General features: G+C 36.4%; 5 protein-coding genes across 6 annotated transcripts; 3 read left to right on the plus strand and 2 right to left on the minus strand.

Moving 5' to 3' along the window:
- Nucleotides 1-409: 409 nt before the first annotated feature.
- Nucleotides 410-8,879, minus strand: flvcr1 (FLVCR choline and heme transporter 1). Its single transcript, XM_079474948.1, has 10 exons — nucleotides 7,946-8,879; nucleotides 6,913-7,057; nucleotides 6,292-6,432; nucleotides 6,080-6,147; nucleotides 4,503-4,606; nucleotides 4,200-4,310; nucleotides 3,724-3,829; nucleotides 2,486-2,597; nucleotides 2,328-2,392; nucleotides 410-1,815 (listed from the first exon to the last, which is right to left on the minus strand). Exons 1-10 carry the CDS (start codon nucleotides 8,603-8,605, stop codon nucleotides 1,738-1,740), a joined length of 1,590 nt encoding a protein of 529 aa, XP_079331074.1. The 5' UTR covers nucleotides 8,606-8,879; the 3' UTR covers nucleotides 410-1,737.
- A 169-nt stretch (nucleotides 8,880-9,048) lies between these two features.
- spata45 (spermatogenesis associated 45) lies at nucleotides 9,049-10,061 on the plus strand. Its single transcript, XM_079474949.1, has 2 exons — nucleotides 9,049-9,640; nucleotides 9,975-10,061. The coding sequence occupies exons 1-2, from the start codon at nucleotides 9,406-9,408 to the stop codon at nucleotides 9,992-9,994; spliced, it is 255 nt and encodes an 84-aa protein (XP_079331075.1). The 5' UTR covers nucleotides 9,049-9,405; the 3' UTR covers nucleotides 9,995-10,061.
- A 2,629-nt stretch (nucleotides 10,062-12,690) lies between these two features.
- Nucleotides 12,691-15,995, plus strand: nsl1 (NSL1 component of MIS12 kinetochore complex). The gene is made up of 6 exons (XM_079475051.1): nucleotides 12,691-13,064; nucleotides 13,425-13,503; nucleotides 13,702-13,829; nucleotides 14,325-14,379; nucleotides 14,461-14,528; nucleotides 14,659-15,995. The coding sequence occupies exons 1-6, from the start codon at nucleotides 12,894-12,896 to the stop codon at nucleotides 14,896-14,898; spliced, it is 741 nt and encodes a 246-aa protein (XP_079331177.1). The 5' UTR covers nucleotides 12,691-12,893; the 3' UTR covers nucleotides 14,899-15,995.
- A 1,377-nt stretch (nucleotides 15,996-17,372) lies between these two features.
- Nucleotides 17,373-20,008, plus strand: batf3 (basic leucine zipper transcription factor, ATF-like 3). Of its 2 annotated transcripts, XR_013787629.1 has the most exons (4): nucleotides 17,388-17,504; nucleotides 17,975-18,079; nucleotides 18,281-18,726; nucleotides 18,852-20,007. XR_013787629.1 is itself a non-coding variant. In XM_079474288.1 (3 exons), the coding sequence occupies exons 1-3, from the start codon at nucleotides 17,430-17,432 to the stop codon at nucleotides 18,452-18,454; spliced, it is 354 nt and encodes a 117-aa protein (XP_079330414.1). In that variant the 5' UTR covers nucleotides 17,373-17,429; the 3' UTR covers nucleotides 18,455-20,008. The 2 variants fall into 2 exon arrangements, 1 of the variants encoding a protein (XP_079330414.1); XM_079474288.1 differs by having other exon boundaries at nucleotides 17,373-17,504; nucleotides 18,281-20,008.
- A 3,093-nt stretch (nucleotides 20,009-23,101) lies between these two features.
- atf3 (activating transcription factor 3) lies at nucleotides 23,102-26,119 on the minus strand. Its single transcript, XM_079474273.1, has 4 exons — nucleotides 25,976-26,119; nucleotides 25,021-25,268; nucleotides 24,778-24,885; nucleotides 23,102-24,679 (listed from the first exon to the last, which is right to left on the minus strand). The coding sequence occupies exons 1-4, from the start codon at nucleotides 25,992-25,994 to the stop codon at nucleotides 24,428-24,430; spliced, it is 627 nt and encodes a 208-aa protein (XP_079330399.1). The 5' UTR covers nucleotides 25,995-26,119; the 3' UTR covers nucleotides 23,102-24,427.
- Nucleotides 26,120-27,338: the final 1,219 nt, after the last annotated feature.

Genomic DNA, 27,338 nt, shown 5'->3' on the forward strand with positions numbered 1-27,338 from the left:
TTGTATGCACTTTTGTTTCCTATTAAATATGTGGTGTTTAAAAACGTTACTCAGATGCGACGGTTGCCTTTAAAACATTAGGCCTACTATAAATGAATGGTAACACTTTGCAAATGCAACGGGCAATATAGTTTATAATCTTTGTTCATCATTTTAGTTCACTGTGCGAAGTTAATAGATGCAACCTTTGATTTAAATACACACACACACACGCACACAAATGTTGGGTTCCTATTTTTTGTAGGGACTTTCCGTAGTACTGATTATTATAGGCTACTATAGAAATTGGATATTCCCCTAACCTTAAACATAACAGAAAACTTTCTACATTTTTACTTTTTCAAATAAACATTTATTTTTAGATTTATAAGCGTTAGACATTCTTAAGGTCCCAACGAGAAAATAAATAATTTACCTCTTGCTTTGTTTTATTGTTTTCGTGATAATACATTTGAGTGGACTTTCTACAAAGAAAGCGAACAAAACATAAAATACTTTGTAAAATATTAGAATCCTCTGTTGGGGTCTAAAGAAATGCAATCGTTTTTTCCTGCTGTTATACTATTAAAATCGTTTTTACTTCAATAAAAACTAGAAGGCACAAAATAAATGGACATGATTGTATTGCAATCTTGAATGGATGAAATTCAATTTTTATTTATTCCGTGTGATCACAAGAGGGCGCTAGAGTTCTAAAATAAAAAATGTGAACCACTGTTCTGTAATTCTGCACTATTTGACATGTCCAATTACTTTTCAACATCCAATTTTGCATTGGTTATCCTCCCAGGACAAATGCATGATCCACACATTTATTATTTACAGCAATGATGGATCCATGAAACACGTTTTCCTCCAGTGTAATGTTCAATACCAGAAGTTTTTGTACTTGTATGTATTTCCCAGCATCCTTTGTGGCAATCAGTTACACAGCTGCTTTTATCAAGCAAAAATCCTACTGTACAGAAACAGTAAAAATTCAAACCAAGAATTACTAAATATAAAAGACTATAATGACAAAAAGGCATTTCTTAATAAATATGCATTTACAATACAAAAATTAGCAATAGAAAGCAAAGGTTATCAAATGCTTCAAAATAAAATAACAAGAGTGCTTTTTTCTACCACACTTAAAATAAACCACAATCATACCTAAACAAGTTACTTTCTTTATGTAGCACTAAAACACATTCTTTAAACTCTTGTGCAGTATGTGCTATCTTTAAACCAATTAAATCAGTATGGTCAAGATGTGAATGCCTAACTGCAACGGTTTAAACCCTTAAAAGTGGTTTAGTTGCATAAGCACTTGAAATGACTTCAGTGTTTTGTTTTGATGATTTCCTTCACTAAGCAGTTCCATGCACTTCACTGTGCAGCATTTTCAGTTGAGCATTCATGGCAACCTAGACTAGAAATGTTACTAGCAGATGTGTTCTAATGCATTTGTAGATATTAGAAATGAACAACAGATATCCACAGGGGCACATTCGAGACAGGTCATTTGTGACAGAACACACATTCATATATAATGTACTGTGCTGTTTTTAACACACAAACAGGATGGTGCATATGGGCATTACCAGCCATGTTACCAGATCCCATATTTGGTCCACAGTTCTTGAAATGTTGTACAATACTGACCATTATTACATTACGGCAAAAATACAATTTCAAGTAGTCTCAGGAGAGTCCATAATCTGTTGTTGTGATGTTTCATGTGCTTTTTATTAACATTTATATCGAGGTCTCGTTGCTAGAGGATACTTGTTTGACAGCAACGGATCCCTTCTCATAGGGTGGTGCAGTGGGCACCTTTGAGGGAGAAAAACACATCTTTATTAAAACCTGAAACTTTTATTAAAACCTGACATTTTTATATCCCATATGGCAAATAAACACTCAAATTATTTTGTAAAATAGATTATATATCTATTATATATCTACCATTGTAGCTGTGTCTCTGTTTTTATACTATACAATGTTCAAAATAATTTTTATAAAATATTCTATAAAAAGTCTGAATGCATTTTATTTTCATATTTTATAAACTTGATTTTAACCATAGCACTGAATAATGAATATTCCCTTTTTGATGAGCGTTGTTCATCTCTCTCATTGCTTGGCAGTTGTCCCTTTTAACTTTGATCTTGCTTTGTAAACTAACTATAAACTTAAGTCACTGAAATCAAATGATCAGATACAGTACGTCTTCTTCAGCCTGTCTCTGTTTCTCATACTTAGTTCACAAAAGACATCAGTGATTAAAAGAACACTGGCCTTTGTGAGTTTAACAACCAAAAACGCATAAAATAAGATGGACTTACAGCTTGGCCTTTGTTAATGTTGCCCATGTTGACGTTGTGTCTTTTGAGGTCTGATTTAATCAAAGCTGTAAAAACAAGAAGATACTTTTATATTGCATGTTAACTTAAAAGCTGATCAGTAAGAGATTAACAGATGTCCTCTAAATAACAAAAGTAACCTGTTAAAATGATGCCCAGAAAGATCCATCCACACAAGAAAATGTTTCCGATGAATGGGCCGTACTCTGTGGTGAGTTGTCCTTGAATGAGAGTAAAAATGATGCCAAACACCTAAAATGAAAGATACAGCAGAATAACAGTCTATTTTTTTACAATGCATGGTTCATTCGGTTAGAATGTGAACCTGTCTGGCAGGAATAGGGAAAAAGCCTTATTGTGTCTTAGAAACGGCAGTTGCTAAAAGTGACTACTTCATTTGGTGGGAACGTTAGATGTCATTGCGCATATAAAGCTCACAAATAATGCAACGTGGCACAAATCTCTTAAAACGTAAGAGCACGTTTAATTAACAGAGTACTTACTTAGCAGGGAACACATTTTTAATAAAGTTTGAGAGAGTCGTCGGAGGCTTGGTGGTTGTGACGTTAATATTGAGTGACCTTTGTGGTCTGTTTATAGCATTGTGTTAGCTTTTTACTTCTGCCGATTGTATTTCGGCTTTGAAAGTAGTGCGTAAGTCTGCTATTTACTTTGTTACTTTGTTTTAGCTGTTGCCTAGACTGTTGCCTGTTGTTAGTTAAGATTATTTGTGATTGTTTATTTAACCTACTTGTTAACCGAGTGCTAAGGTGTTTTTCTTCCGTTGGGTACTGTGTTACTGAAGTCACATTAAGTTGGCATTAACCGCTCGTTATGGCTAGACATTATAGTTTTGCACTTAAAAGCACAGAGCTAGTTGATCGCTGTTCAAGTTGTTCAGGCTTTGTTTAGCTAATCGAGAAGGCGAGTTCAAACGACGATAAGTGCATTTAAGCTGCCCGATCTCCTCCCATCTCCTCCAGGCCCTTTCCAGCACAGTCACACCCATCATCAACGCCTCCCTGCTCACCGGCACTTTTCCATCCAGATTTAAACAGGCCCAGGTCATGCCCCTACTTAAGAAACCCACATTGGACCCCTCTACTATCGACAGTTACAAAAAAAGGGCCGTTTTCAACCAGGTACAGTGAGGCCGGTGATGTAAGTGATCTCGCATCTCTCAAGGAGAATGTAACAACATTCAATAAAAGAAAGGAAGGAGGCGGGAACCGGCAAACGTAACACAAACTTCTAATAAAATAAACAAACAATCAAACGAAAGTAAAATGCCGGCAGCTGACAGACAAACGAAAATGAAATAAAATACATCAAAATGTATAACCACTGACTGAGAGTCTTGTATGTGCATATATTTTACCTGTGCAAATGCGTTCAGAAGACCTGAAGACGTCCCCTCAGGTTCCGGGTATGTGATTTCGACACCAAATTCAAATCCAATGGGAAGATATCCGGTCATGAAAAACCTGTCAAACATGAAAGATGATGATTTAGATGATGAGATATACGGATCTACCAGGTGGAACAGTCATTTTACATTTGACATACAGTACGAAGAAATTAAACATACAGCATGTACAAACATGTTTAATAGAGTAATTTAAGAAAGTTCAACTACTGACACCTGCTATGGCTTTAAGAACACAACTTAGACAATGGAAAACACTTCATCATGAACCTCCTATTAGAATGCTTTAAATGGTTGTTTAAAAATGGTGCTCTAATAACATGTAATAATTAATAAAATAAAAATAGTATCAAAATCATCCCTTTATAAACTGTCTGACAAACGATCCATGTGTTTGTTTATTACAAAAAGGGCTCATGCAGACATACCCCAGGACTCCAGAGGTGAAGAAGACCACGAGCAGATTTTCTAAGTTCAGAGTGAATGTGAACACCAGCATTCCAATGAAGGACAAAATGTAGACAATCAATGTTGTCATTCTAAATAGAGTAAAAAAATGGAAAGTTAATTGAAAGTGACAAATTTGTATACCATTAAAATAAGTTACAGAGTTTAGCAGCTACTTATCATGAAAATCCGACACGTATATGAGTGCCATCAAAGCCATTTCTAGTAAAATGAAATAAAAACACTGGAAGAATGATTTCCATGAGTAGACTTGACACACATACTTGTACATTTTAGTACGATCCAGCCAGAGTCCACAGAGTATGGAGCCCACCATTCCAGCCACCACCAAAGTCAAGCCAATTCTACCTGCATTTAACTCCTGGTTCTAAAATGTAAAAGAGTTTAAAAGTTATATTCTACAATGTACAATGCAATACTCAGACATATTTCATTCGACAAGCCAAAACAAATAGGTAGGAAGATGCTAAAAATATAGAGCAGAGAGCTTCAGAGTTCAAAACAAGTAAATTTCATTAACTGTCCTTAAAATGCTAGAATTAGTGTACTTCAGCAAGTTTTGATATCAAGATTATAGCAGCACCTACAGACTAGGGATGCACCGAATGTTCGGCAACCCAAAATAGCAAAAAAAGTGTGATATGATCAAGCAGCAACCAGCGCAGAGAGAGAGAGAGAGCCTTACCAAAAAAGTCTGCGTTAAAATGAAGTATGCAGTAATATAAAAGCTTTCTAATATCAGTATATACTTTTCCCAATAGATTTCCCTTCAAATGATCCCTGCAGACATTGGGAATAACCCCAGAAGGAGAACTGTTTAAGGAGTCAATTATGTTTATTTTGAATTACTTTATTAGTGATGTAACAAATTAATTTACTCAGAATGTTAGTTTACTCTTCACATGTTTTAGTGTATGAAAATGCAAGATATAGACGCCATGTTGTGTTCGGTATCAAGTGTTTCATTTTTATTCGGCCAAGAATTTTCATTTCGGTGCATCCCTACTACAGACCTAATCGTACATTTTTGCATTGTCTACATTTGTCAGCAAGACATTCTATAAGAGAAGGAAAAACAGTAAGAAATGTCACATGGTGTGTGCCCCAGTCCCCATACATACTAAGCCTGGTGGGAAAGCCTGCAGAATATTCAGACAAAGACCAGGCGATGCTCACCAGCATTTTGGACTCTTCATGAGTACCAGGCATGCAGAAAAGTGGCTAGTGGACTGCAAGAGCCAGCTCAATAAATCAATTGCCAGCTCTCTTTTCCATGCTAAAAGTACAGTTGTTTGTGTGTGGAGGATCTCAGTTACCTATACACAGGCCCTCTTCCACACTGGGTTTGCTACAACTATTCAGCCGCCAAGCCAAAATTAATTTCGGTTAACTATTTACAAATATGTTTTTATTTAATTTTATTCGCTAGTGACAACTTTTCCTCCAAATTCCAAATGAAACTTATTCATTAGTTACTTGCATTTCTTTGCAGAAAATGTGTAGGATAAAATGCTATGTTTGCTGATCTTTAATACTGCAAATAAAACAAGATCATTTTCAAACAACACAAACACTAATGTTTTAACATGCATATTTGGAGAAGTTTAAAAAGGAATATTGCGTGGTATGGCATAAGCCTGTTTTTACAACATTCATGCATCTTTGCGTTCTCTGTCTTTCACATTGATTTTGGATGACTTTATGTCATCCTTGAAGTTTGCATATTGAAATTCAACAATGGACTGGAATTGCCACAAAACATACAGAAATGGTGGTTAAAGGCAGTTCTCTTAATATTATTCTGTGGCTATACATGCAGAGTTTATTAAAGGACACTTACTGGATAGTAAGTGATTATCGTTTGATTGAGAAGCGTAGATACCGAGTAGAATGATCCCGTCATAATGCCTGAAAGTTTTTAAAAATTGTAGACTTGACCATGCAGAAAACATTAGCATTAAATACTTTACTATATTAATTGTTATGTTTTCATTTGATGGCGCTTTTCTCTATAAAGCCCCAGACACAGAGTTGAACAGTTGGTGCTTTTACCATACGTGATGAGGAGCAAAATGAAGGGCTTGTTCTTGAAGAGATTGATGATGGATTTCTTATAAGAATAATCTTCAGCTGGGCCCGTGGACAGAACAGCTTGAGCGTTGCTGGGTGGCAGTGGAGGTCTGTCCCTAATGACTGAAAAGAATGCAAGAACAGCACATTCATTCCTAAACCAGGTTTAATATATACATAATATCTAAATATATATCGTCTTATAGTGTGTTTAGAGTTATTGTGAAGGATTAACTGCACTTGTATTATTTTTATACTCTTTTAACATAATTATTGCCTATAATTAAAGTTTTTCTTACAATCAAATACATCCTTTGCAAATAAAATATGCAGGGTCTCTAATTTTCTCCATCCATAAAGTGTTAGTTTGACTTTTTTCTAAATACTTGTCCAGTGTGTCCCACGTCAACACATTGATTTACTTTTTCTATTGTACACTCTAATAACAGTATGCAAACGATAACGTTTTTTGCATGATACGCTTGGTCAAAATACTCACGCAGTATTAACTAAAGTAAAGTCCTCTGTTGCATTATTTCTTCACTGTCTCTCGTTTGCTGCAACAAAGTTCTGACTATATGTGATTTAGACATTTATGCTTACCAAATAGTGTTAAAAAGAACAGCAGAGTTGAAACTCCGGCTGTGCCATAAAACATTATGCTGATGTTGTGGCCCATAAGCTCTTTGTCGTCTGCAATATTGGGAACCAGGACAGGTGGCAACAAGAAACCAATAGCTACACCAAGCTACGGGGAAGTAAACATTGAATGGACACATTAGCATACATCTTTTAAAGGGATACTTCACCCAAAAATGACAATTCTGTCATGTTTTACTCACCTTCGAGTTTTCCAAATCTCTTAAATGTATTTGTTCTGATGAACACAGAGAAAGACATTTGGAATAATGCTTATAACCAGACAGATTTGGCCCCCCATTGACTACCATAGTAGGAAAAATTGAATGGTAGTCATATGTTCCCTGGACCTCTTTGCTGTCCTTTATTCTTCAAAATGTCTTCTTTTGTGTTCAAAGAACAAAGAAATTATAAAGTAATTTTTCCTACTATAAAGGTCAATGGGGGCAAGATATATTTGGTTCTAAGCATTCTTCCACATTTCTTTATCATTTTGTTCATCAAATTTAACTTGAAGGTAAGTAAATGATGACAGAATTTTGGGTGAAGTGTCCCGTATAAGTAATGTAATACAGGTACATTAGTGTGCATTACTGTGCGAATAGGCAAAGACTGTCTATGTACACCTAAAATACTGTGTTTGTGCATGTGTGAAATTAATACAAATACGGTTATGAACCATCGTGGTTTAGCATTAAAACCATTACATCAATTCTTGAAATGTTTATTTTGGACTCAATTATAGGATTATAGGAGAACCCAATATATCACCTCAGAGAAACCATTATAATTTACATTAAAGTCAACACAATTCCCATTTTAACCATTAGACTCTTTAGAATTTCTTTAATGGTTTCTTTTTTCTTCAGCAGCGTTTATAGAGGCTAATTGTGATTATATTAATAAAGTATTAACTGTAGTGACATGTAACGGGTAATGCAAATATTATTTTTAACCTAATTTATCAATGAAGACATGTTGAATTTAAGGGTCACACCTGATTGCCCAACACAGCTGTGGCACACGCCGTGGAAACTTCACTGGGCCCGAACCAAACGGACGCGATTCTGGAGGGCAGACCGAGAATGAACACCTGTGCCACCGAACATATGATCTGTGCCGTCATGGTAACCCAAAAAAGGTCGGGCCCCGCACTGGCACATTTCACCCACGCGCCCACCGCGTTCAGCCCGGCGCCCAGTAACACTGTCATCCTCAGCCCCTTCTTATCCAACAGCCACGTAGCGGGGAAGATCAAAGGCACATACGCGACCATATAAACCACGGAGAGCCAGTCAATCATCTGGCTTGATACATTATAATAGTCCATGAAGATGTTGGTGATGATGCTGTACTGGATCCACTGAAAGGCGTTCACGAGCGAAAAGAGGCTGAACACCGCCAGTACCGCGAACCTCCTCCAATACAGTTTGGTTTCCAGAGGTTCGTCCTGTTCGCCGGGTAGCATCGCTTCTTTCTCGTTCGGCGGTGGAAGCTCTTGCTCCAGCACCTTGGGATCTACGGGTATATTAACGGATCCATTGGAAATCGCCTTGTAGCCCCTGTCCTCCGTATTTCCTCCAAACGGCGTTTCATTGACAGTGACACTCTCGTCAGGTGTACTGTCGGGCAGTGGGAGCAGCTCTCCCGCCACCATTATGATCCAAATGTATATCAAACCGATACGCACGCGCTAGGTTGTAACCGAAACATGGGTACCGCTTCAACTCGCCGCTTCCTGGAGCGGCACGCGTATGAAACAAAGAAGAAAAAATTGAAAATAACGCGAAATAATAAAATCTTATCAAGATTGTAGGTCTTATTCGGAGCTACGTTTCCGTACAGTGCCGGCTTTTACAGCATGTTGGAGATAGTGATGGCGTGATGTACGCATCCTCTTATTTGGTTAAGGCGGGGTTATCCTGTAGGCTGAACTCAGTACAGTAAGTGGCTTCATACGCATAGCTGGTCCAATGAGACTGAAGATGGGCGGGGCAAACAGGCGATATTTTGCGTATGAACGTGTTCTGTGCCAGCATGGCCTTCCTTCTGTTTCCTTTCTCCGTCCTCACACAACGTAAGCTACACTCGAAGGGTAGTTTTAGTTTAGAGAGAGAGTCGAATGACTCGCTTGTAGTGTACGATGTGATGTAAAGGTCAGTTTTATTATTTCATATTTATTATTTGCACACTTTTACGGTAATAAAAACATGGTTCATGTGCATGGGTTCTTAATGCACGTTTAAAACATAGTACTTATATTTAAGAACACCTCGATGACGACATAAAGTATCACATTTGACCCATATTAATATGGGTCAGAAGCTGCGACACTCCGTTTCCGGTTGTTAAGGCACGCGCATATCCGTGGTTACCATGGTTTCTGCGATCCAAATAATCGGGACTGCTCGTTCCACGCGTTCTTTCGGCTGAGGATATATGATATGACAGTACAACATGTCAAATTCAAAGCAGGAGAAACTTTACGAGTTGAATATGCAAAGGGAGAGCTGGTGTCTCGTAGAAACAACCAGCAGGTTCTGGAATCTACCGGAAAGGCGACACTTCCGCGGTCACCTGCAGGACACCTTTGACTTCGGCGCGCTACAGAAGGCGAGTCCGGAGCGACGGTCCTCCTGGATGGAGAGCAGCAACACTGGACATCCAGAGAGAAGACACTTTGAAGAGAGCTGTATGAAGTAGTTTAATCCGTAGGGGTTTCAAACAGGGATCCGAGGGATCTTTTTGTAAAGTGTTATTCTTTAAATTTACATTTATTATTTACATCAATATTAATGGTTTGCGATGTCATGTTGTTATTATTATAATACATATATTATTTAAATCAACATTAATGGTTTGCAATGTCATGTTGTTATTATTATAAAGCTGAGAAACTGAGTAGAGGTCCCTGGATCTGTAAAGGTTGAAATTCCCGGTGGCAGAAATTCAAGAACTATTTTGACAATATTGAACATTTCTTTTATGAGATAACCAGTAAAATATGTTGTACTTTTTTATTACAGATAAAGCTCATCTGGTGTGAAGAACTGCAATCAAGCTCAATACAAAGCAAATGTTTTTCTCCAGACAGTAATAAAGCTTTATAATCAAACAATATGCAATAAAGCAAAGTGCTTTATTTAAATGTATGCATTATATATATATATATATATATATATATATATATATATATATATATATATATAAATGATGTACAGTATATAAATGAATACAAAACGTATTTGTAGCTTCAAAATATCACAGTCATAGAGAAAAGCTCTAAAGTTTGTTAATATAGGTTTATAAGTGAAGATAAAAACCTTTTCTGACCATGTGACACATATTTAGATATACCACTACACTATGCTTTTCCTTCAATATTCAGTCCAAGTCATCCATTTCAAAAACTTTTGATTTCAAAATGCAGTTCAAACTATTATTTCAGTTTTATAGTAGATTGAGATCATGAGAAAAAATTTAGCCAGTGCCTATTGAACGGTTGTGTTCATTCAATGTACAGGATGTTCTAACTTGTACCAACTGGCATTAGATTTGGAATAGGATAAGATTGGATTGTGCCCGATTTATACCATGTTTTATGGCAGACTTGCATGGTTAGTTGTATTGACAAGTAAATGTGAATCCTTATATGACCTGTTCCTTTCTGAAGACTGAAGGGGGGGGGGAGGAGAAGCAGAATCCAGGCTGAACTCCTTCCATGGCAACTTTATGCAATAATGCTTGTCTAATCCCTAAAGATATACAACCCGACTGACGCAAGACATTCAACTTTGAATTGTAAGGTCAAAGTGAACATTGATGTGTAAATTATACTGACAGAGATAACTCTTACCTTGTTCTTTCATTGTGGCTATAGTAACCGTGGCTGCGGAATGGGAATGTACATTCCTTTTAAGATAAGAATGCAAAAGTATAAAAATGCAAAAAAGTAATCTCTTAAAGTAAGCACCGTAATCTTTATTACACTTCGCAGAACTCACACTTGTAAATGCAGTTCTTTTGATATTTCAAGTAGCTCTTTAAAGACTTGATATTTCAAGTTGCTCTTTAAAGACTATCTGTTCATCACGCTCCTGAGTATTTGTGCATAGCAGGGGGTGAAGTCAAGACCAATCTGCGCTGAAAAATTATGACCAAGTATAAACCGTATTGCAATAACCAGTTTTAAAGTTAACAGACAAATATTGAAACAAGAGTTGATAAATATTTAGAGATTTATAAATGTTTAATTGGTTTTATAAAATTGCATTAATTGTTTAGGTTAACATTTATCATACACTAAAGTGTTAAACTCATGTCATTGGGTTTATTCCATGTTCCTTTGTCTTTGTTACAATAATACGGCAAGGTCAAAACAGGAATGTAAACAATATAACCAAAATAATCATTGTGTTTTCTTTTGGTTCGGTAAGTATTTGATCTTTTGTTTAAAATGTTATTGTTTTAATTCACTAACAGCATCTGTTTAATGTGATTTTAGAAAAGAATATATACATTCTTTCATGCTTTACCTCCCCCACTGCAACAATATCATCTTTCTTCTTCTGGAACAGTGGAAGGAATGGTTCCAGAACCTATAAAACAGAGCTGATGTTTTTATTATCACCATGAGGTCATAAAAGAAAATCTATAGCATATAATATAGCACATAAACTACCTTTCGTTGTGGTGTTATATCCACCTGAATCTTGATACTATGCAAGTCCTGCCCAGATCCTTGGAGAGGAGGAATGCCGACACAAAGGAATATAAAACCAGGATACCTAGAAACATGAAATATTATTGAAACTCTATGTGTTCTTAGCTATGTATATGCAAGTTCATCTTTTACAAAAGCTAAATTGGGCTCATATTGAGATTCAGGAAATATTTTTAGTAGGAGCCATTGAACAAAATTATCTCTGAAAGCTCTGTGACATTGTTGGGAAACATTGTATGTGCAGTGTAGTGTAGCATACTTACACTTGCATAAGTTAATAACTCTCTCAAATTTCCTCTATAACTGCACCCAGGCTTTCAATCCAGCCTAAAATCACATTAATTATACAAAATATATTATTGTTACAAAATGTAACTCTTCAGAAGCGCTGTTTCTTTTCTGTATTCTGTAACAAATAATGTGAAAACAAACCCACTGAGTGCAAATAGTTAATATTAAAAACAATGGTACAGATTACATACATTTACAGTTAACACATAAGCAAGGTACATAATCGCATGTTCTTTGTTTTAATCTTTATTTAAGATAATAAGGAATCAAGTATAAGGCGAATACAGACATAGGTAAGGTAAAGGGGTCCAGATATTGTGGGAGTGTCAAAAAAGTGTCAAGATAAGGGACACTTCCTGTAAATAATTTTAAACAGCCTTTCCACAACTACTATACTTGTTTTCCCAGATTTTGCAGATTTTCATACGGAGGGTATATTTGTTTTATATTCTTAACAAACAAACAAACAAGTAAATATATCCTAAACACTAGATATTGCACAGTATCGTTATGAACTCTAGCACACTTTCAAGAAGTGGTGACCGATCAACTCATAAAGACTTTAATGAGGATCTTATTAGATAAGAATTTTGCAATAGATTTGATGGCTCCATGGCTATTCTTACCCGTGCAAACTCATTTGCTGACACGTGACTGTAGCAGTCAATGAACTATCTAGCCATTATGATTTCAGGGCATATTAAAACAATGCAAAAATTGAATTCTGTTCTACATTCAATTTCATTTCAATCTCACTCGATGTCTCGTAGTTGTAATTAAGGCATCATTTGCTGCGTTGATCCTATTTTCCCATTTGTTCGTGCGGAGGCCGGAACGCTTCTTGCACTAACGCGTTACCGTCCGGTTTTATTTTCTAGTAGCACATTTCGATTCAGTTTCCGGGCTACGTTTTGAAAAATAGGCGGCAGTTATGGAGGAAGAAGATTGTGCACGTGAGACAGATTTTAGAGTAAATGTCAAATCAAAAGCCATCGTTCGTGAACACCTTGAAAAATATAAAGACTTGTTTAAGAAGTTGCTAGATGGCCAATGTCAAATTTCGGAAGAGGACAAGGCCAAGTTGCTGCAAGAAATGGTCGTCGTAAGTCTACTAAACCGTCATGATTGATCATTCTTGCATATGGTTAATTGTTCCGTGATTTTACACAGTAATGCCACAAACTGTGAGGTTAAATATCGTGGCGGAAACGATAAAGTGTATTTTTTCATTGAAACTGGGGGCTATGATAGATTCTTTCACGTATAGCAATATCTTTTAGTCTACTTATTTTTCCACAATAACGTTACTATGGTTCAGAGCGTTACCTTGATCTTTCTGTACTTGTTGTTATAATAAATACAAATGTTATAATATCATTTATAAGTGTATTTTCATAATGGATGAATTTGGCTGCTTGGTTTTTATTTATGTATTCACCTTATTGTCTTATTTATCTTTCAGAACTTTGAGTTTACAGTACAAGAAAATATACTTATTGGTGGCTTATCATGGGATGAGGCATCAGAGGACTATTGTGAGGGTAGGATACTCGTATATTAAACATGCAAATAAATTTTTCAGTAGCCGTTCCCTTATGTTACTTTCATTTTTTGGGGGTTATTAAACTGTATTCAATGTATAATCGACTAAAACCAAGGCTATGCCAAAATGTATTACAGTATGCATTTGCATATTCAAATTTATAACTGTTGTTTGTATGTGACCATTTTATGTTTAGACCATGGGAACAAGTTAAATGACATACTGGATGAGAAGATTGTGGAGACCGCTTGGAAACGCAGCTCCTACCCAAAGCAAATACGCAACCAAGTTGTGCGTTCATTGCGAGCGGAGAGAAAGCTCATGGTGAGACATGTTTCTTTCTTTTCTTGTTTTTTGTTATCCAGAGTACAAATAAAAAACTCGATGTAAGTACAAAGAGTATACCTTCCTTAAAAGAGGGCTACATATTGATTTACGTTGATGTTAATTGTTTTATGTGTCCCGGCTCTGGCCACTAGAGGTCACAAGAAAATTTAGATCGTGATGTCTTGTTAGCAGTGTCATTAATTTGATGGGAAATGGATGATAGGAATTGCTCAGTTTGGAGTTCTAGAAACTCAGAATATCCCCCGGTGTTGTGAAAAACCTAAAATATTTTTTACTAGAAATTACGCTGTAGCTGTGTCATAACATCATATGATAAAACATATTAGTCTTTTGTGTCTTTTTGTTTTTACATATTCAAATCCTACAGTAAAAACCCTGATGTTTAAATATTGTAAAATCCCAATGAAATCAAAACGGTCATCTATACGAATGGACTGTCACAATATGTTTGCCCTTTATTCATCATTTTAGGGTTTGTATGAACAAGCAGTAAAGCCAGAGGACATAAAGCCAGACCCTGTTCAAGGTCTGCTCCCCTTCTCTTTTTTTTTTTCCTCAATTAAAAGCATAAAATATTCACACTAATGGTTAAACAATATTTTCACAGACGCTATCATGAAAAATGTAGCTACCAGTGCCCCTACAATGTTCAGGCAAGCCAGTGATGTTATGAAGGTATCTGTAATACTCCACCACCTTCTGTCTTTGACCATGTGTGAAACTTTAAAGTATTTTAGTGAACAAGATCGTTGGAAGTCATAATGGTTGTAATATGTTTACATTAACATGCAGTTTTTCTGTTCAGTCTTTGAAAAGTCTGAAGCAGGCAGCTGAGGGTTTGCGTCAAGTGCTCGATATGAAGCCTTCCGCGGAGTCGGCGGAAATCTACAGAGAAGTTTTAGGCGGGTCAGTGGGAGCTGCTTGTCCTGATCTCCATCACAGGCTTCCATCTACCATCAAAAGAGCAGCGTCTGATGTAGAATACAGTGCAGATTATGCACCCGCTTCAAAAATCATCCATAATGAGACTAATGATAATATGTAGTGTGTGTTTGTGTAATTGTAAATAGATTATTGTGTAAATGTAATTTTTTGTATGCTGACAAATACATTTATTGTGTAACAAATTTTCACTCCAGAAATACTATTTAAATATAATTTATACAAAAATAAGCGTGTCACTATTTTCCGTTTTCCTTAACAGCCAATAAATTACCTTTTTAGAGAACTGACGTGCTGATGTGGTCCAGATTCATACCACACGTTGTTATTGGTCTACCAGAGTTTTTACACCACCCTTGATTCCTGTAATTACTTTACAAGAATAACCAATAAAACACAGGACCCCTTATTTAATGGAAAACCGAAAATATAGACACGCTTATTTCAGTGCGTGATTGATCCATAATAAAAGCGATCAAATACGGCAAGTCTATTACATCGTTCATCTACATTCACCGTAACGCTGACACAGTCCCCTAGTCACCACGTGACTTCAAAGAAAAGGCTTGTTTGAGATGCGCCTCGCCTCGCCTGAAATGTAGTAGGTCGCCGAGAGTAGGCGGCTGCAGTAAGGGGAGGAGTCAAAAAAGACCTTTGAAGTCGGACACTTTGTGAATCTCGCTGTTTTGTCGCTTGTAAACGTGAACAGTGGAGGAGATCGCGTTCGCGTTTTTTATCGCAGACGAAGTGGATGTAATCGAAACACCACTATTTTTACATGAATATGGTTACAATAATAATCACTGAATGTAGTGTCAAATAATGTCCAAAAAAAACATCTTACACAACAACATGTAAGACATTTTCAAGGATTGTATAAACAAATGGTAAATTAAGTAAATAGCAAGTTGCTTTTGAGAGACAGAGGTCATAACAAATGTTTGTCATATTTAATAACAAGCAGGTTTCTGCCTCCATTTCACGTCCATAGTATTTTTCCATACCACGCAGGTCAAAGCTGTATTGTAGCAAACGTTCTTCAGAATTTCTTCCCTTGTTTTAAGACCCAGACACTTCTCAGATGAAACCACACAGAGATGAGGCATAATGGCTAAACAGTCCATTTATATATGATTATCTTTTTGGTTGATATTATGTGATGTATACTTTCTCCTTTGTTATGTTCCTGTTCTAAGCATCAATAAAAAAAATTAATAAAAAAAATATATATTTATGTGTGCATGTATATTTTTAATGGATTGATTTATTAATTCACACAAACATACAATAGAATAAAGTGAAAATTACAACAAGGAAGAATTCTAATGAAGAGAAATATAAAATAAACGCATGTCCTAATTATTAACTTCACAAGGCGTGTTTTGTTTTTGTTTAGTTTGCATGTAAATATAAATAAATAGATGGGTAATCTTATTCTTAGAATAAAGAGAAAATGTATCAGTTGACATTCTCAGCCAATGAGCATGAAGCTGTGTCGTCAGTCAGTCGTTTCCCATCATGCTTTTGAATAGCGCAGTCGGTGGAGAGCAACTGCGCTCGACTGCTCAATCAGACACAGCCGCCTCGCCGTCGCGAGAGTTTTTTTGCACACGTCAGCATGACATCAGAGCAAGGCGGACGTAACTCGGACACTTTTTTTTTAAATCTTTATTAGATCTTTATGATACAAACAGTAAAATACACAAATAAAGTCATTAATACAAAACAACAAATAGTAGACAAGAGCAGAGCCAGGGGGAATTTCAAATGAAAACATTAAAGATGGTTTTAGCAGCTTATTCCTTGAATCATAAATGGATTTGATGTACCGTTCCTTCTCCTTACCAAAAGCAATAAAAGAAGGTTTAGAATGACTAAATTTGTCTTTGTGAATATGATATTTCCCTAAAATGATAAAAAGATTAATTAGGTATATTTCTTTCTTGTTTTTATTTTGGTTATCATGGAAACCAAACAGTACATTCTTCCAAAACAAAGAAAAATCAGCGATACGTTTAATCGTAATGTATCGGGACAGGTCTTTCCAGAAAGTGATAGTGTAGGGACATTGCCAGAACAGGTGTATCATTGTTTCTGGACATATTCCACATAAAGAACAGTTAACACATATGTCAAGCTTAAACCTAAGGAGATATTGCTTAGCAGGATAATACCTATGTATAATTTTGAAAGAAACTTCTCTTATTTTATTCGTAAGGAGGTATTTGTAAGGAAGGTTCCAAATATTCCCCCAATTCAGGTTGTCAACAAAATTAGACCAATAAGGTACAACATTAGGGATGCTGGTTACATCTCTCTGGAATAAAGAGCGAATATTACGATTATTATTCCTCGTTGTAGTTACGAAACATATATTACCACTTTTCTAACCGGCATGCAGCTCGCGGTGATCACCGGTGATCGGTTCTGCGCAGATTTTGCTCATCTCAAACAAGCCTAATATCACGAGAACGTTCTGAAACGACCTGCTATCGCGATATCTGCGTGTCACACGCCGATCGGTCTTCGCAGCGCCGCATAGAGCAGAAGACACTTATAATGTCACCCAATAAGTTGCTGTTTGTCACTCAGGAAAAGGTTAGCTTGGGGTTTTCGCGGGTTGTTGCATCTGTCATGTCACTTTTCAATGTGATGAGTAACTTGACTCAAAACGGTGCTCCGTCCTTACGACTGTTTCGGAAAAGCGAGGTAAGTTACTGTTGCATATACATGTTGTTACATCTGTTTTCTTTTGATCCTTTTAAACAACTTTTTATGTACAACATAGCCTACTGTGACACATAGAAAAGTGTCATACATTAATTTGACAATAATCAATTTTATTAGTAATATTACGAATGGCTATGTTATGTTTTTACTAATAACTAATAAGCTCCTTATTTTATTTTCACAAATAGTCTATATCATTATAAAAAGGACTCGTTTATGACGTAAACAAGTTAGAAGTTGAATAATTTGAATATTCTTGCGATTTGTAAAATTTTTAATTGTGCAATCGATTTGTTTTGCTTTATTAATATGTTAATACAATTATTGGGACGTTTGAAGTATTATACATCTAGCCTTTATTTCCGTAATCTGTACTGAAAACGTACAAAACAACTCCATAATTTCCCACACGCTGCAGTCCCCTGAACAGATGATGTACTGTGATTTAGAGCTCTGATGATGAAGAGAAGAGGTTAAAAAGAAGAGAAAAGAACCGCGTGGCTGCACAGAGAAGCCGGAGGAGACAAACACATAGAGCCGATGAGCTGCACGAGGTTTGCAAACTGTAGCCTACGTTATACAGAACATATAGTAGGGGCTCTGCTCAGTAAGATGCAGCGATGATACAGTATTTATTTATGCGCTTGGGACCCACGTGGGTTGTTTTGATATCTGTGGGCTGATGTTGGGAAAAAAACGAAATGCACATTGATGTTGGTGTGGTTGATGTGGCTTTTGAAATATTTTCTAACCAGGCTTATGAGTGTCTGGAACAGGAGAACAGCTTGCTGAAGAAGGAAGTTCAGTTGTTGATAGAGGAACAGCAACGCTTGACAGAAGCCCTCAAAGCCCACGAGCCTTCGTGTCCTGTCCTCAACTGTGGTATGACCCCAACAACAAGGTGCACAGTGCCACATGAGTTTGTCTAGATGGGCCTCATATCTAATCCGCACAAAGTCTCAGTTTGCAGTATTTATGTCATGATATAATTTTGAAATCTTTCTTGAATTATGATGTACAGTCTGGTTAAACAGTTAACTGGTAAACATGCTGCTTTTTTCAATTTTATGTGAACATTTAACAGTTAACCCACTTTTGCTTTATTGCCATCATGCATACAGCTAGAGCGGTCAAGATTTCCCAAAAAGCATCTCGGTAACTCTTAACATACGCATGGAAATCTTACATTTTATTCAATATTGCCACAAATTTGACTGTTTGACACAGTCTTAAACTGTTATAAAGCCATATTTTACATGAGGACTCAAACCCACTGTATATAAAAAAACGAACTTAATAGTCCTCTGTTACTTTTTCCAATGTCAGTACATATACACTTTAGTATTTAATCTGATAAATGACCTCTAACAAACCAGATTATCAGTTTCAGAGTTTTGTTATGCATTATTAAAACTAACAGTAACAGATTAACACAATTTATTACACCTTGCAATGAGGTTAAATGCATTAACTTAATGTATTGGGTATAATTTATTAACAACAAATAATATTTACACGATTATTCTTAATTCATATTAAATAAATAGAAATCTTATTGTAAAATAGTACTGTAAATGTTATTGATGTCATAAGGTGTTATTGTACAACTCTACCGTCATAATAATTTAAACATGCAGTCAAGCCTTTGTAGGCTTTTTAATACATTTCTGTATAAATTTTGTTTGTACATGCATTTTGTGACGCAGATTCTGTGTAACAAATCAAATGAATTGAATGTGTTTTACTCAGTATGTGTGGAACTATATTGGGGTGGTTGCGGTAAGACGATGGTCAGTTTTTTTTCTGATTGTATCATTTCCTCAATGCTCTCTGGATTTACCTTCATAACCAGTGTTGGGTGCATACTTCTACATTTCTCTTCCAGTTTTTCTCTTCTCTTCTGAAAAGTCCTAGAGATCTACACGATAGGTACTGCTTTCATATCTAAACTAAAAATAAAGAATCTACTGGTAAATTTCAGTGTGCTAACAAAGAAAACATAAAAACATGCCATTTCAGTACTTTATGTTTGTCAGTGTTTGTAGTATTTTGCTAACACAATTAATTCAATCGTTTATTTTACTCAAAGAACACATGGTTTGCATTGAAGGCTTTGAGATGTTATATTATTTGAAGTTGCTTTGGAACAATTAGCGGCATACAAATAAAAGATTTAGCACACCACTTTGCTGGTGTGATGTATTTGATGTGTGTAAGATGCATAGTATCTGCAAAAACAAAAGTATTTTGGGGACTTTTTCAAATGTATTATACTTAACACTGTAGCAACTGCAGCAATCACATAAAAAGTAAATATTCTATACATGCATTCAAATGAATGTATTATTTTTATTATTTATTTTATCATGAGGAATTTTTTGACTTTGTGGACCAATTAAATTATTTGATTGTTGTGCCCTCTTGTGGACAGAGGCATTTCAGATTTTATCTACGTCGTTTTTTAATAAACCTTCTGAAACGTTCGGCCTGTTGAGTGAAAATGTATTTAAAGCATAATTTCCAAAACACAACATAAACACAAATGTAACAAAAAATGTCTTGAAATGACAGTTAGGCTACTTCTGTTATTTATCTATTTTATCAGGAACAACCCATTAATAAGATAGTCCTATATCCTATAAAAGTCCTGTAATTATCCTTTTTATAATGTGCATGCTTTATTAACAGAAACATGTCCACATTTTTAACATGTAATTCTATAAAAATTCCCTAAATGGTCATACATCACTATCTTTTATGGGAGTGGATATTTATGGTACTAAAAATAGGGGGAAGTTTATCCTTTTATCATTTGATGTTTCACATTTACCTTTGCATTTTGGAAATATTTTAAAATCTGAATATGCAAATATAATTGTTAACTGGAAAATGAGGGGTGTGTCCTGTGGATAGCTGAAAATGACACAAGGCGGAATGTACTGTAATGATAACTCTTCCTTCCTGATCCGAGTTCCTGGTAGCAATTGTAGGCGGTTACCCTGCAGCTCAAACTTTTGTAACCTTTACAGGAATTAAAGAAGAATGTAAACTTGCTAAAGTAAAAAGAGATGACATTGTTTATTTTACTGAAAAGGATGTGGTGTAGACTGTTCTTTAAATGCATTCATTGACCTATGCGCACTGTAGGAAAAAAACAATGATTTTAAAGTCAATGTATTTTACACCTCAGGGAAGTTGATAGCCTTACTGTAAAGTGTACAATGACAACTATGTACCATAACACTCCTAAAATGTCTCTTATAGTTTAAAACCTGTCAGTCATGCCATGCTGTTTCTGACAAATAACATACAGGAATTACATACACATGATATTGTAGCTAAACTTCTGTTAAAGGAATACGACATTAATGTTTGAAATGAAATAATCACAGTGCTGTTGCAACTAATTGACATCTGTAGATTCCATTGCAACAGTTTTAAATAGTTGCATCAGAATGTGAAGTTTCCTCCGGTTGCATTTATCGCCAAATGCCATGACCGTATTAGTTAACATCCTGGCAGGACAAAGTGCAATTGCATCATGGATGTCAGGTCAGTGTGTTAGGAGTTGGGGGCACTGCCAACTTTGAGATGTGAAATGAATACATTCACATCATAAAAACTCAACTGTTTCCATTACACATTCATGATATTGATTTGTCTTGCATTACATATTGTTTTTTTCTTACTCCACTTTACTTTGTAAGTCACTATGTATAAATACAAATCTTTATCTACATTAAAACCTAAAAATGTACCTCATTTATTTAAAGAGGTCACCTAAAAAAGAGAATTTCATCATCATTTACTCACCTTTCCGACATTTCAAACCTGTATGGTTTTCCTTCTTTCGCAGAACAACTGTTGTACCCATTCACTTGTATTGTATGGCCAAGTGAATACTGCCATTGTTCTGTTACCAACATTGAACAAAATATATTTTTGGGGTTCTACAAATGGAAGAGAGACAATAACAAAGGTGTATTGGTAAAGGATGACAACATGTTTGTTTTTGGGTCAACTATCACTAATATTGCTGAATCACTCTATCTAGGCTGCACCAACGGATTTTTTATGGTGTAGATCAGGTAGAAACAGATCCTTAATGTGACTAATTTGAGTCTACAGTGTTTCGGAAAAATGTGGAAGCAGTTATTATGACATATTCATATGACATAATTCTCCATTAGCAAGGATGAAGTAATAGGCAGCAGCTTTGACCTGATTGCCACATAAGCGTGTTTTTTTACTCGAAGCGATGAAAGCAAACAAAAGAAGCTGAAACTAAACTTGAAAACAGAGAATAAAGAGGCCAAAAGAGACTGTTTTTATGATGCATCACAGAAAGGGTGGAGTCCAAAGCATTGAACTGCAGTGAAAGATTACAAGGCATTATTCTACCTAGAATGATTGACAGGTAGTGTGTCTATTGAATTCATGTTAGACAACCGATATAAGATATAAAAATGCCTTGTTAATGCTTAGTACACTCTTTATAAGAGGTGCTTCAAAAGAGGCATCGAAGAACCTTTTGGTTCCATGAAGAACCTTTAACATCTGAAGAGCCAGGCAGAAAGTTGATCCATATGCAGTTTAGAATTTAATAAAATAAACCAAAATGAACCAAAACAAACCAAGGTAATCCACGAGCAACACAGGAACATACAAAAAAAAAACAAAGACCAACACCAAACAAAGGAAACACTAGGACTTAAATACACCGGGATAACAAGGAAACTAGAAACACCTTGGGAAACTAATAAACACAACAAACTACAAAAGACTACAAACATGGTATGCAAACAGGAAGTAACCTAAAAGTCCAAAATAACAGGGGAATGCAGAACAGATCATAACAACCACAAGTTGTGAAAGGTAAACGCGGGCATTTCTTAGCAACTATTCAGAACTTTCCCAAGGAGAAAATTTCCTAAAATAGCTCAATGGTTCTGTTGGGAACACATTGAGCTTTCCAAAGAATTTCTGGGGAAGGCTGTCACAAAGTTTAAAGTCCTTTGACTTCTTTTCTTAATTCATGAAATCATAATGTAAGTATTTCCTTTGTATAAAAAACACCTGTCCGACAGCATCAGCAAAAAATGCTGTATCATTCCAGTCCAGCAAAACGAATTTGACTCACCCTTTGCACACTGTGTCATCACCTCTAGGTTATACATGCGTGGACTTGTCCTACCACTTGCTCGTATTTCTCAACACAACAATAAACAGAGCTCCTAATTTATGCATGTCATTTGCGGTAGACCGTAAAAGGATACTGAATAGTGATCATATTTTTTATCTAAAACCTGTTCATTTACATCAAGCACATTTTTGTGCAGTTCACCTCAAAATGACTCTTTCGTCATTTACTCAACCTTGTGTCACGTCAAACCCGAATGATTTTCTTCGGAAGAACTAAAGATATTTTCAAAAATGTTGGTAACCAACCACCATTGGCCCCCGTTGACCTCCATTGTACGGACTCAAAACCACCGAGAGATTTCTCAAAATGTATTTTGTGTTCCACTGAAGAAAGAGTCTATCCTTTTAAATCAACAGTTTGAACAACAAGAATTGCGGTGGTAAATGTTTTTTATTAATAAAGTATCAAAAACACAAGAACAGACAGTCAAAAGAAACCATACAGACGGTGTAAATAAACGTTACATTATCCCAGTCATACAGTTTTGGTATAACAATTTAACTTCCATCCTTTTACGTGGATGGAAGGTGTGATGAATAAAACTTGGTTTAACCACAAATAGTACGCATAGCTTTGTTTCCATTACACATTTAATGTCAGTAGTACACGTGATTTGGCATGCCTGAACCATTACAAAGCAAAAGAAAAGCAGTCTGACGCCCGCGCCATTTAACCTTTCACTACACCCCACTGAAAATATGAAAAAGTCCTGAATCAGTTTGGTTGAAATGGAGTGACATAACTTCAAATTTTCCCACGTTTTTTTGTACACCTTTCTCAAGTTTAACGTGGTGAGCTGGTCACACGGCTTGATCAGATGTCTCGTGGTATGCGCTTCTTCAAAACAGACACCAGCAATCGCTTGACACATGATAGTAGCCAGGCAATTAATAAGAGCTTTACTTCAAGTGTTTTTCTTTTAGAATAAGGTGCATCTAGACAAGAACAACACACAGCTACAATATATGAAAAATGCAACATCGAAAAATAAGTACATGTCCCTTAATAAACAAACAAAAACACGATATACTCTTGGTACAGTGGGCTGGTGAACGCAGACCCTCCTTCTCACAGCATGGTAACAACAACATGTTCAGACAGTTGAGGTGATAACACAGACAGGCATATAGTGGTGAAGGTTCAGTCTCTGATACGAGAAACTTGTAAGTAGGTTGCCTGACACCCCGCTGTCTCAAAGTCCACTTCGCGGCGACTTCTCGGTTATTTCATCTATTTATTTAGTACGAGTGTGAATTTTCCTTTAATATACAGACCGTATCCTGAGAGATTAGCAGCTTGAGATACTTTACATGGCATTTTGTGTGTTTATCAAGAGGCCACTGACACATGTTACTGAATGAAATAACATCACCCTGTTTTTTACTATAGTAAATTTTCCCTCACATTGTACTTGTTGTCAAACACACCACCAGGGTTTCTTTCAACCAACCAGATGATCAATAAATGACAGCATGTTGCTTAAGCATCATGACATATAGCTACAAAAAGCATGTTAAGCATACGATAATAAGAAAAAGTGATCACGCATCACATGTCCTTCATCACTTTAGTGCTTCAACAGTCCGTTTCAGTGTACATCCGACCGACCTTGACTGGCAGGGTGGGCACCCACAGTCCTTCTCGGGCAAACCCTGCTATGTTCATTGGCAAACGCCGACCCATTAGCTTCTTGCCTGAATTAGAGATGGCCACAACTTTGTGGTACTGTGGTGTGAATTGGTCCATTTGTGGTAAGATCTAGCAGGGTGGTATTCTTGATCTGCTCGATGAAGAGTTTCCTCTCGTCCTCGGGGGTCTGACCGTTCTGGGCGCGGACAATACAGGTTGGCCGGTGTAGGTTGAGCATGTAGACTAGCTGCTGCTTTTGGTTCTTCAGCTCCTCGATCTGGGCCTTCAGCTCGGCGTTGATGGACTCCAGTTTCTCAGACTCCTATATAAAAAACATCAACATGGATGTAAATTTTTGTAGTAGTAGAAACAAACTTGAATCCAAAATTGTTGCACTGTAAAAATGTTAATAAAGGTCACCTTTTGTAAAACGTCGGTTTTCTCCTTTTTCTTGTTTCGACATTTAGCTGCTGCAACTTTATTTCGTTCCCTTCTCCTCTTTTTCCTTTCACTCTCCTCTGGGGTGACCTGAAAACATAGTGTGTTAGAGCCCAGATAATAGACTGTTTGAACGCGTTGTGTAAGCATGGCTTTTCTACAGTACCAGTTGCTCAATGTAACCAAAATGAGACACAACAAATAACGTGTTTAAATGAGTCGTACCTCCCGCTTCATGACAGGCAGTTCAGTGGATCTGTCTGTGTTCTGACACCGGTCTGAGGTCAGTGCGCTTATGCCGTTGGACAGCCTCTTGTTCTGGATGGCGTAGCGCAGCTCCTCTTTGACAAGCGGAGTGAAGTTGGTGAAGTCGTCCAGCGTGAGCGAGCCCGGCGGGGAGAGGCAGGGTACCAAAGCTAACGCGCTGATATCCGAGGGACCCAAACCGGGATGTTGAAGCATCATTCCGAAATCTAAAAGATTGGACGCAAGATTTAAACTTCACCGCGCTTTTTGGAATATGTAGGAGGCTGTATTATTACCACATACTTACAATTACGCGAAACACACTACACAGCGTAAATGTATATAATTTGTTATTAATATCATTAGATAGTAGCCTATAGGCTACACTTTCACTCTGTTCAGACTAAAGCCTATTAAATATGAATATATGTTTGCGAATGATACAATTATAGCGAAATAACATTCCTGAGCCTATGTAGGCTAACCACCAAGTAAAAAAGTCAACTTTTATAGTTTTACATTTTTCTACAATATAGCGATAACCATTTGAATTAATAAAATAGTAAGAAGCGAATCCGAATTACACAAAAATTAACAATGGTTTAAAAACACGTTACCACAATTCTTTGGCTTTATTTGTCATAAAGTAAATTCGCTAAAAAAAACATAGTGAGCCTACTTCACTACACTAAAATCGTTGTTATTTTTTCTAAGGGACTTAGCCAGCGACAACAAACAATATATATTTATAAAATACAATCTTAGAGTTTTTAGTAAACTTTTGAATTAACAAATCCACTTGACCCCCAAACCGTTTGATACTGAAATCAGTCCCGCACACTTCGTTTATAAACGAGAACATGCTATAGGCTACTCAGTCTATTCAAACTACATAAACTCACAAACAACATCTGAAAGAAAACATTTCACTCACCTTGTTTTGACTGAATCATGCCCGCGTGTTGTGATGCTCTTCTCTGGCAGCAGTGCGACCTCGCGCTCAGCTGGTAAAGTTACAGTTCTCGCCGGCTCGTTGCATCACCCGTTTTTATATACAGATTCAGAGTACTAGAAAGGGGCGGGCCGAATTACGTCATCCTATTTATAGTATCAGGGAAGCTGTTTTTGCGATGATGCAATCCGGCAACCCTCCGCGCGCACCATAACTGGGCAAGCTCTGCCCCCATTACAATGGAGGATTTGAAGTCGTCGGCTCTGACATGTTAACCTAATAAGCAAATAAAGACATGCCCGTCTAATGACATTGGATCGCTGGTATGCTCTAATGTCATGGATGGAATAGTATTGGGTGGGAAAGACATGGGAAAGGAGAGATTGACAGGTTACTTGGTCAGAATGAGTCCAGCAAACCTGACCGAAGTAAATCCCTCTCAGTCTGTAAAAGACACACAAGCTTGGTTCCTTCATATTAGCTGTTAATGGGTAAGGGTATGGAGAGATGATCTTAAGGTAAATACTCTGTCTTCCTGGCCGTTTAATCTGTTTAGTCCATCGGTTTATATTTAGTTATCTGAATGATAAATGGTTTAACTGTCTTGATGTGATACTAATTCAATTCTCATATTGCGGTTGTTAGAATAGTTTTTGTTTATGTAGTTGCTGTATTTTAATTTTTTTAACTAAAATCAGTTGATATAGTGCAAATGAGTATTTGTTCTTCTATATCTTGCCAGTAAAGCAGCAGTTTTCCATTTTTTATAAAGAAGGATGTGGTTCAAGGTTAGCCAGAGAAACATTTCTTCATAAGTTTAGTAATAAAAACAAAGACATAAATCTGTCTGACGATGCGGTACAGTATAGACAATGAAATGTTAAAAAAATATGTTTTCTGTGTGTTTACTGTGATTTGGGCTAGATTGACGTTCAATAGAAAGATTATGAAAGGATTTTAGGGAGTGGGCAGTCAACAGTGTCAGCATTCCTCTACTGAACGTGAAGCACATCAGCTTTCTTGCTCTAGTTGGGTCATACCCACCCCAGTACACACTCTTACCTCTGTGTTCTGGAAATTTCCAGTGATCTCTGTTACACATTTGATTTGATTGAATAAACAAACTATGTTATGGAGAAGTTATGTCTAAAACTGAGATTTGTTAGTTTAGTTTATGACTTTGGATACTTGAATTTCATTTAACCATAGTTAATTGTTTTCCAATAAATATTTAGTTATAGTTGCTTCAACGCCCTCCAGCATAATAAATATTCACATAAAGATATATATAAAGAAAGATATTTGTATCGGTTGATGTTGTTTTATCTCCTCTGTAATTAATTAT

This window comes from Barbatula barbatula (assembly GCF_947034865.1).
Source record: "Barbatula barbatula genome assembly, chromosome: 15".
NCBI classification, from domain to species: Eukaryota; Metazoa; Chordata; class Actinopteri; order Cypriniformes; family Nemacheilidae; genus Barbatula; species Barbatula barbatula.

Coding starts and splice junctions, on each gene's coding strand:
- flvcr1 (XM_079474948.1), bottom strand. CDS start 8,605: ATGGTGGCGGGAGAGCTGCTCCCACTGCCCGACAGTACACCTGACGAG. Junction 7,058..7,945: donor CAGCTGTGTTGGGCAATCAG/GTGTGACCCTTA, acceptor ACTTCCCCGTAG/CTTGGTGTAGCTATTGGTTT. Junction 6,148..6,291: donor TTTGCTCCTCATCACGTATG/GTAAAAGCACCA, acceptor AAAAACTTTCAG/GCATTATGACGGGATCATTC.
- spata45 (XM_079474949.1), top strand. CDS start 9,406: ATGTCAAATTCAAAGCAGGAGAAACTTTACGAGTTGAATATGCAAAGG. Junction 9,641..9,974: donor AAGACACTTTGAAGAGAGCT/GTATGAAGTAGT, acceptor TTTTTATTACAG/ATAAAGCTCATCTGGTGTGA.
- nsl1 (XM_079475051.1), top strand. CDS start 12,894: ATGGAGGAAGAAGATTGTGCACGTGAGACAGATTTTAGAGTAAATGTC. Junction 13,830..14,324: donor GAGCGGAGAGAAAGCTCATG/GTGAGACATGTT, acceptor TCATCATTTTAG/GGTTTGTATGAACAAGCAGT. Junction 14,529..14,658: donor AAGCCAGTGATGTTATGAAG/GTATCTGTAATA, acceptor TTTTCTGTTCAG/TCTTTGAAAAGTCTGAAGCA.
- batf3 (XM_079474288.1), top strand. CDS start 17,430: ATGTCACTTTTCAATGTGATGAGTAACTTGACTCAAAACGGTGCTCCG. Junction 17,505..17,974: donor GACTGTTTCGGAAAAGCGAG/GTAAGTTACTGT, acceptor ACTGTGATTTAG/AGCTCTGATGATGAAGAGAA. Junction 18,080..18,280: donor GAGCCGATGAGCTGCACGAG/GTTTGCAAACTG, acceptor TTTTCTAACCAG/GCTTATGAGTGTCTGGAACA.
- atf3 (XM_079474273.1), bottom strand. Junction 24,886..25,020: donor TGCCTGTCATGAAGCGGGAG/GTACGACTCATT, acceptor CTATGTTTTCAG/GTCACCCCAGAGGAGAGTGA. Junction 24,680..24,777: donor AAACCGACGTTTTACAAAAG/GTGACCTTTATT, acceptor TTTTTTATATAG/GAGTCTGAGAAACTGGAGTC.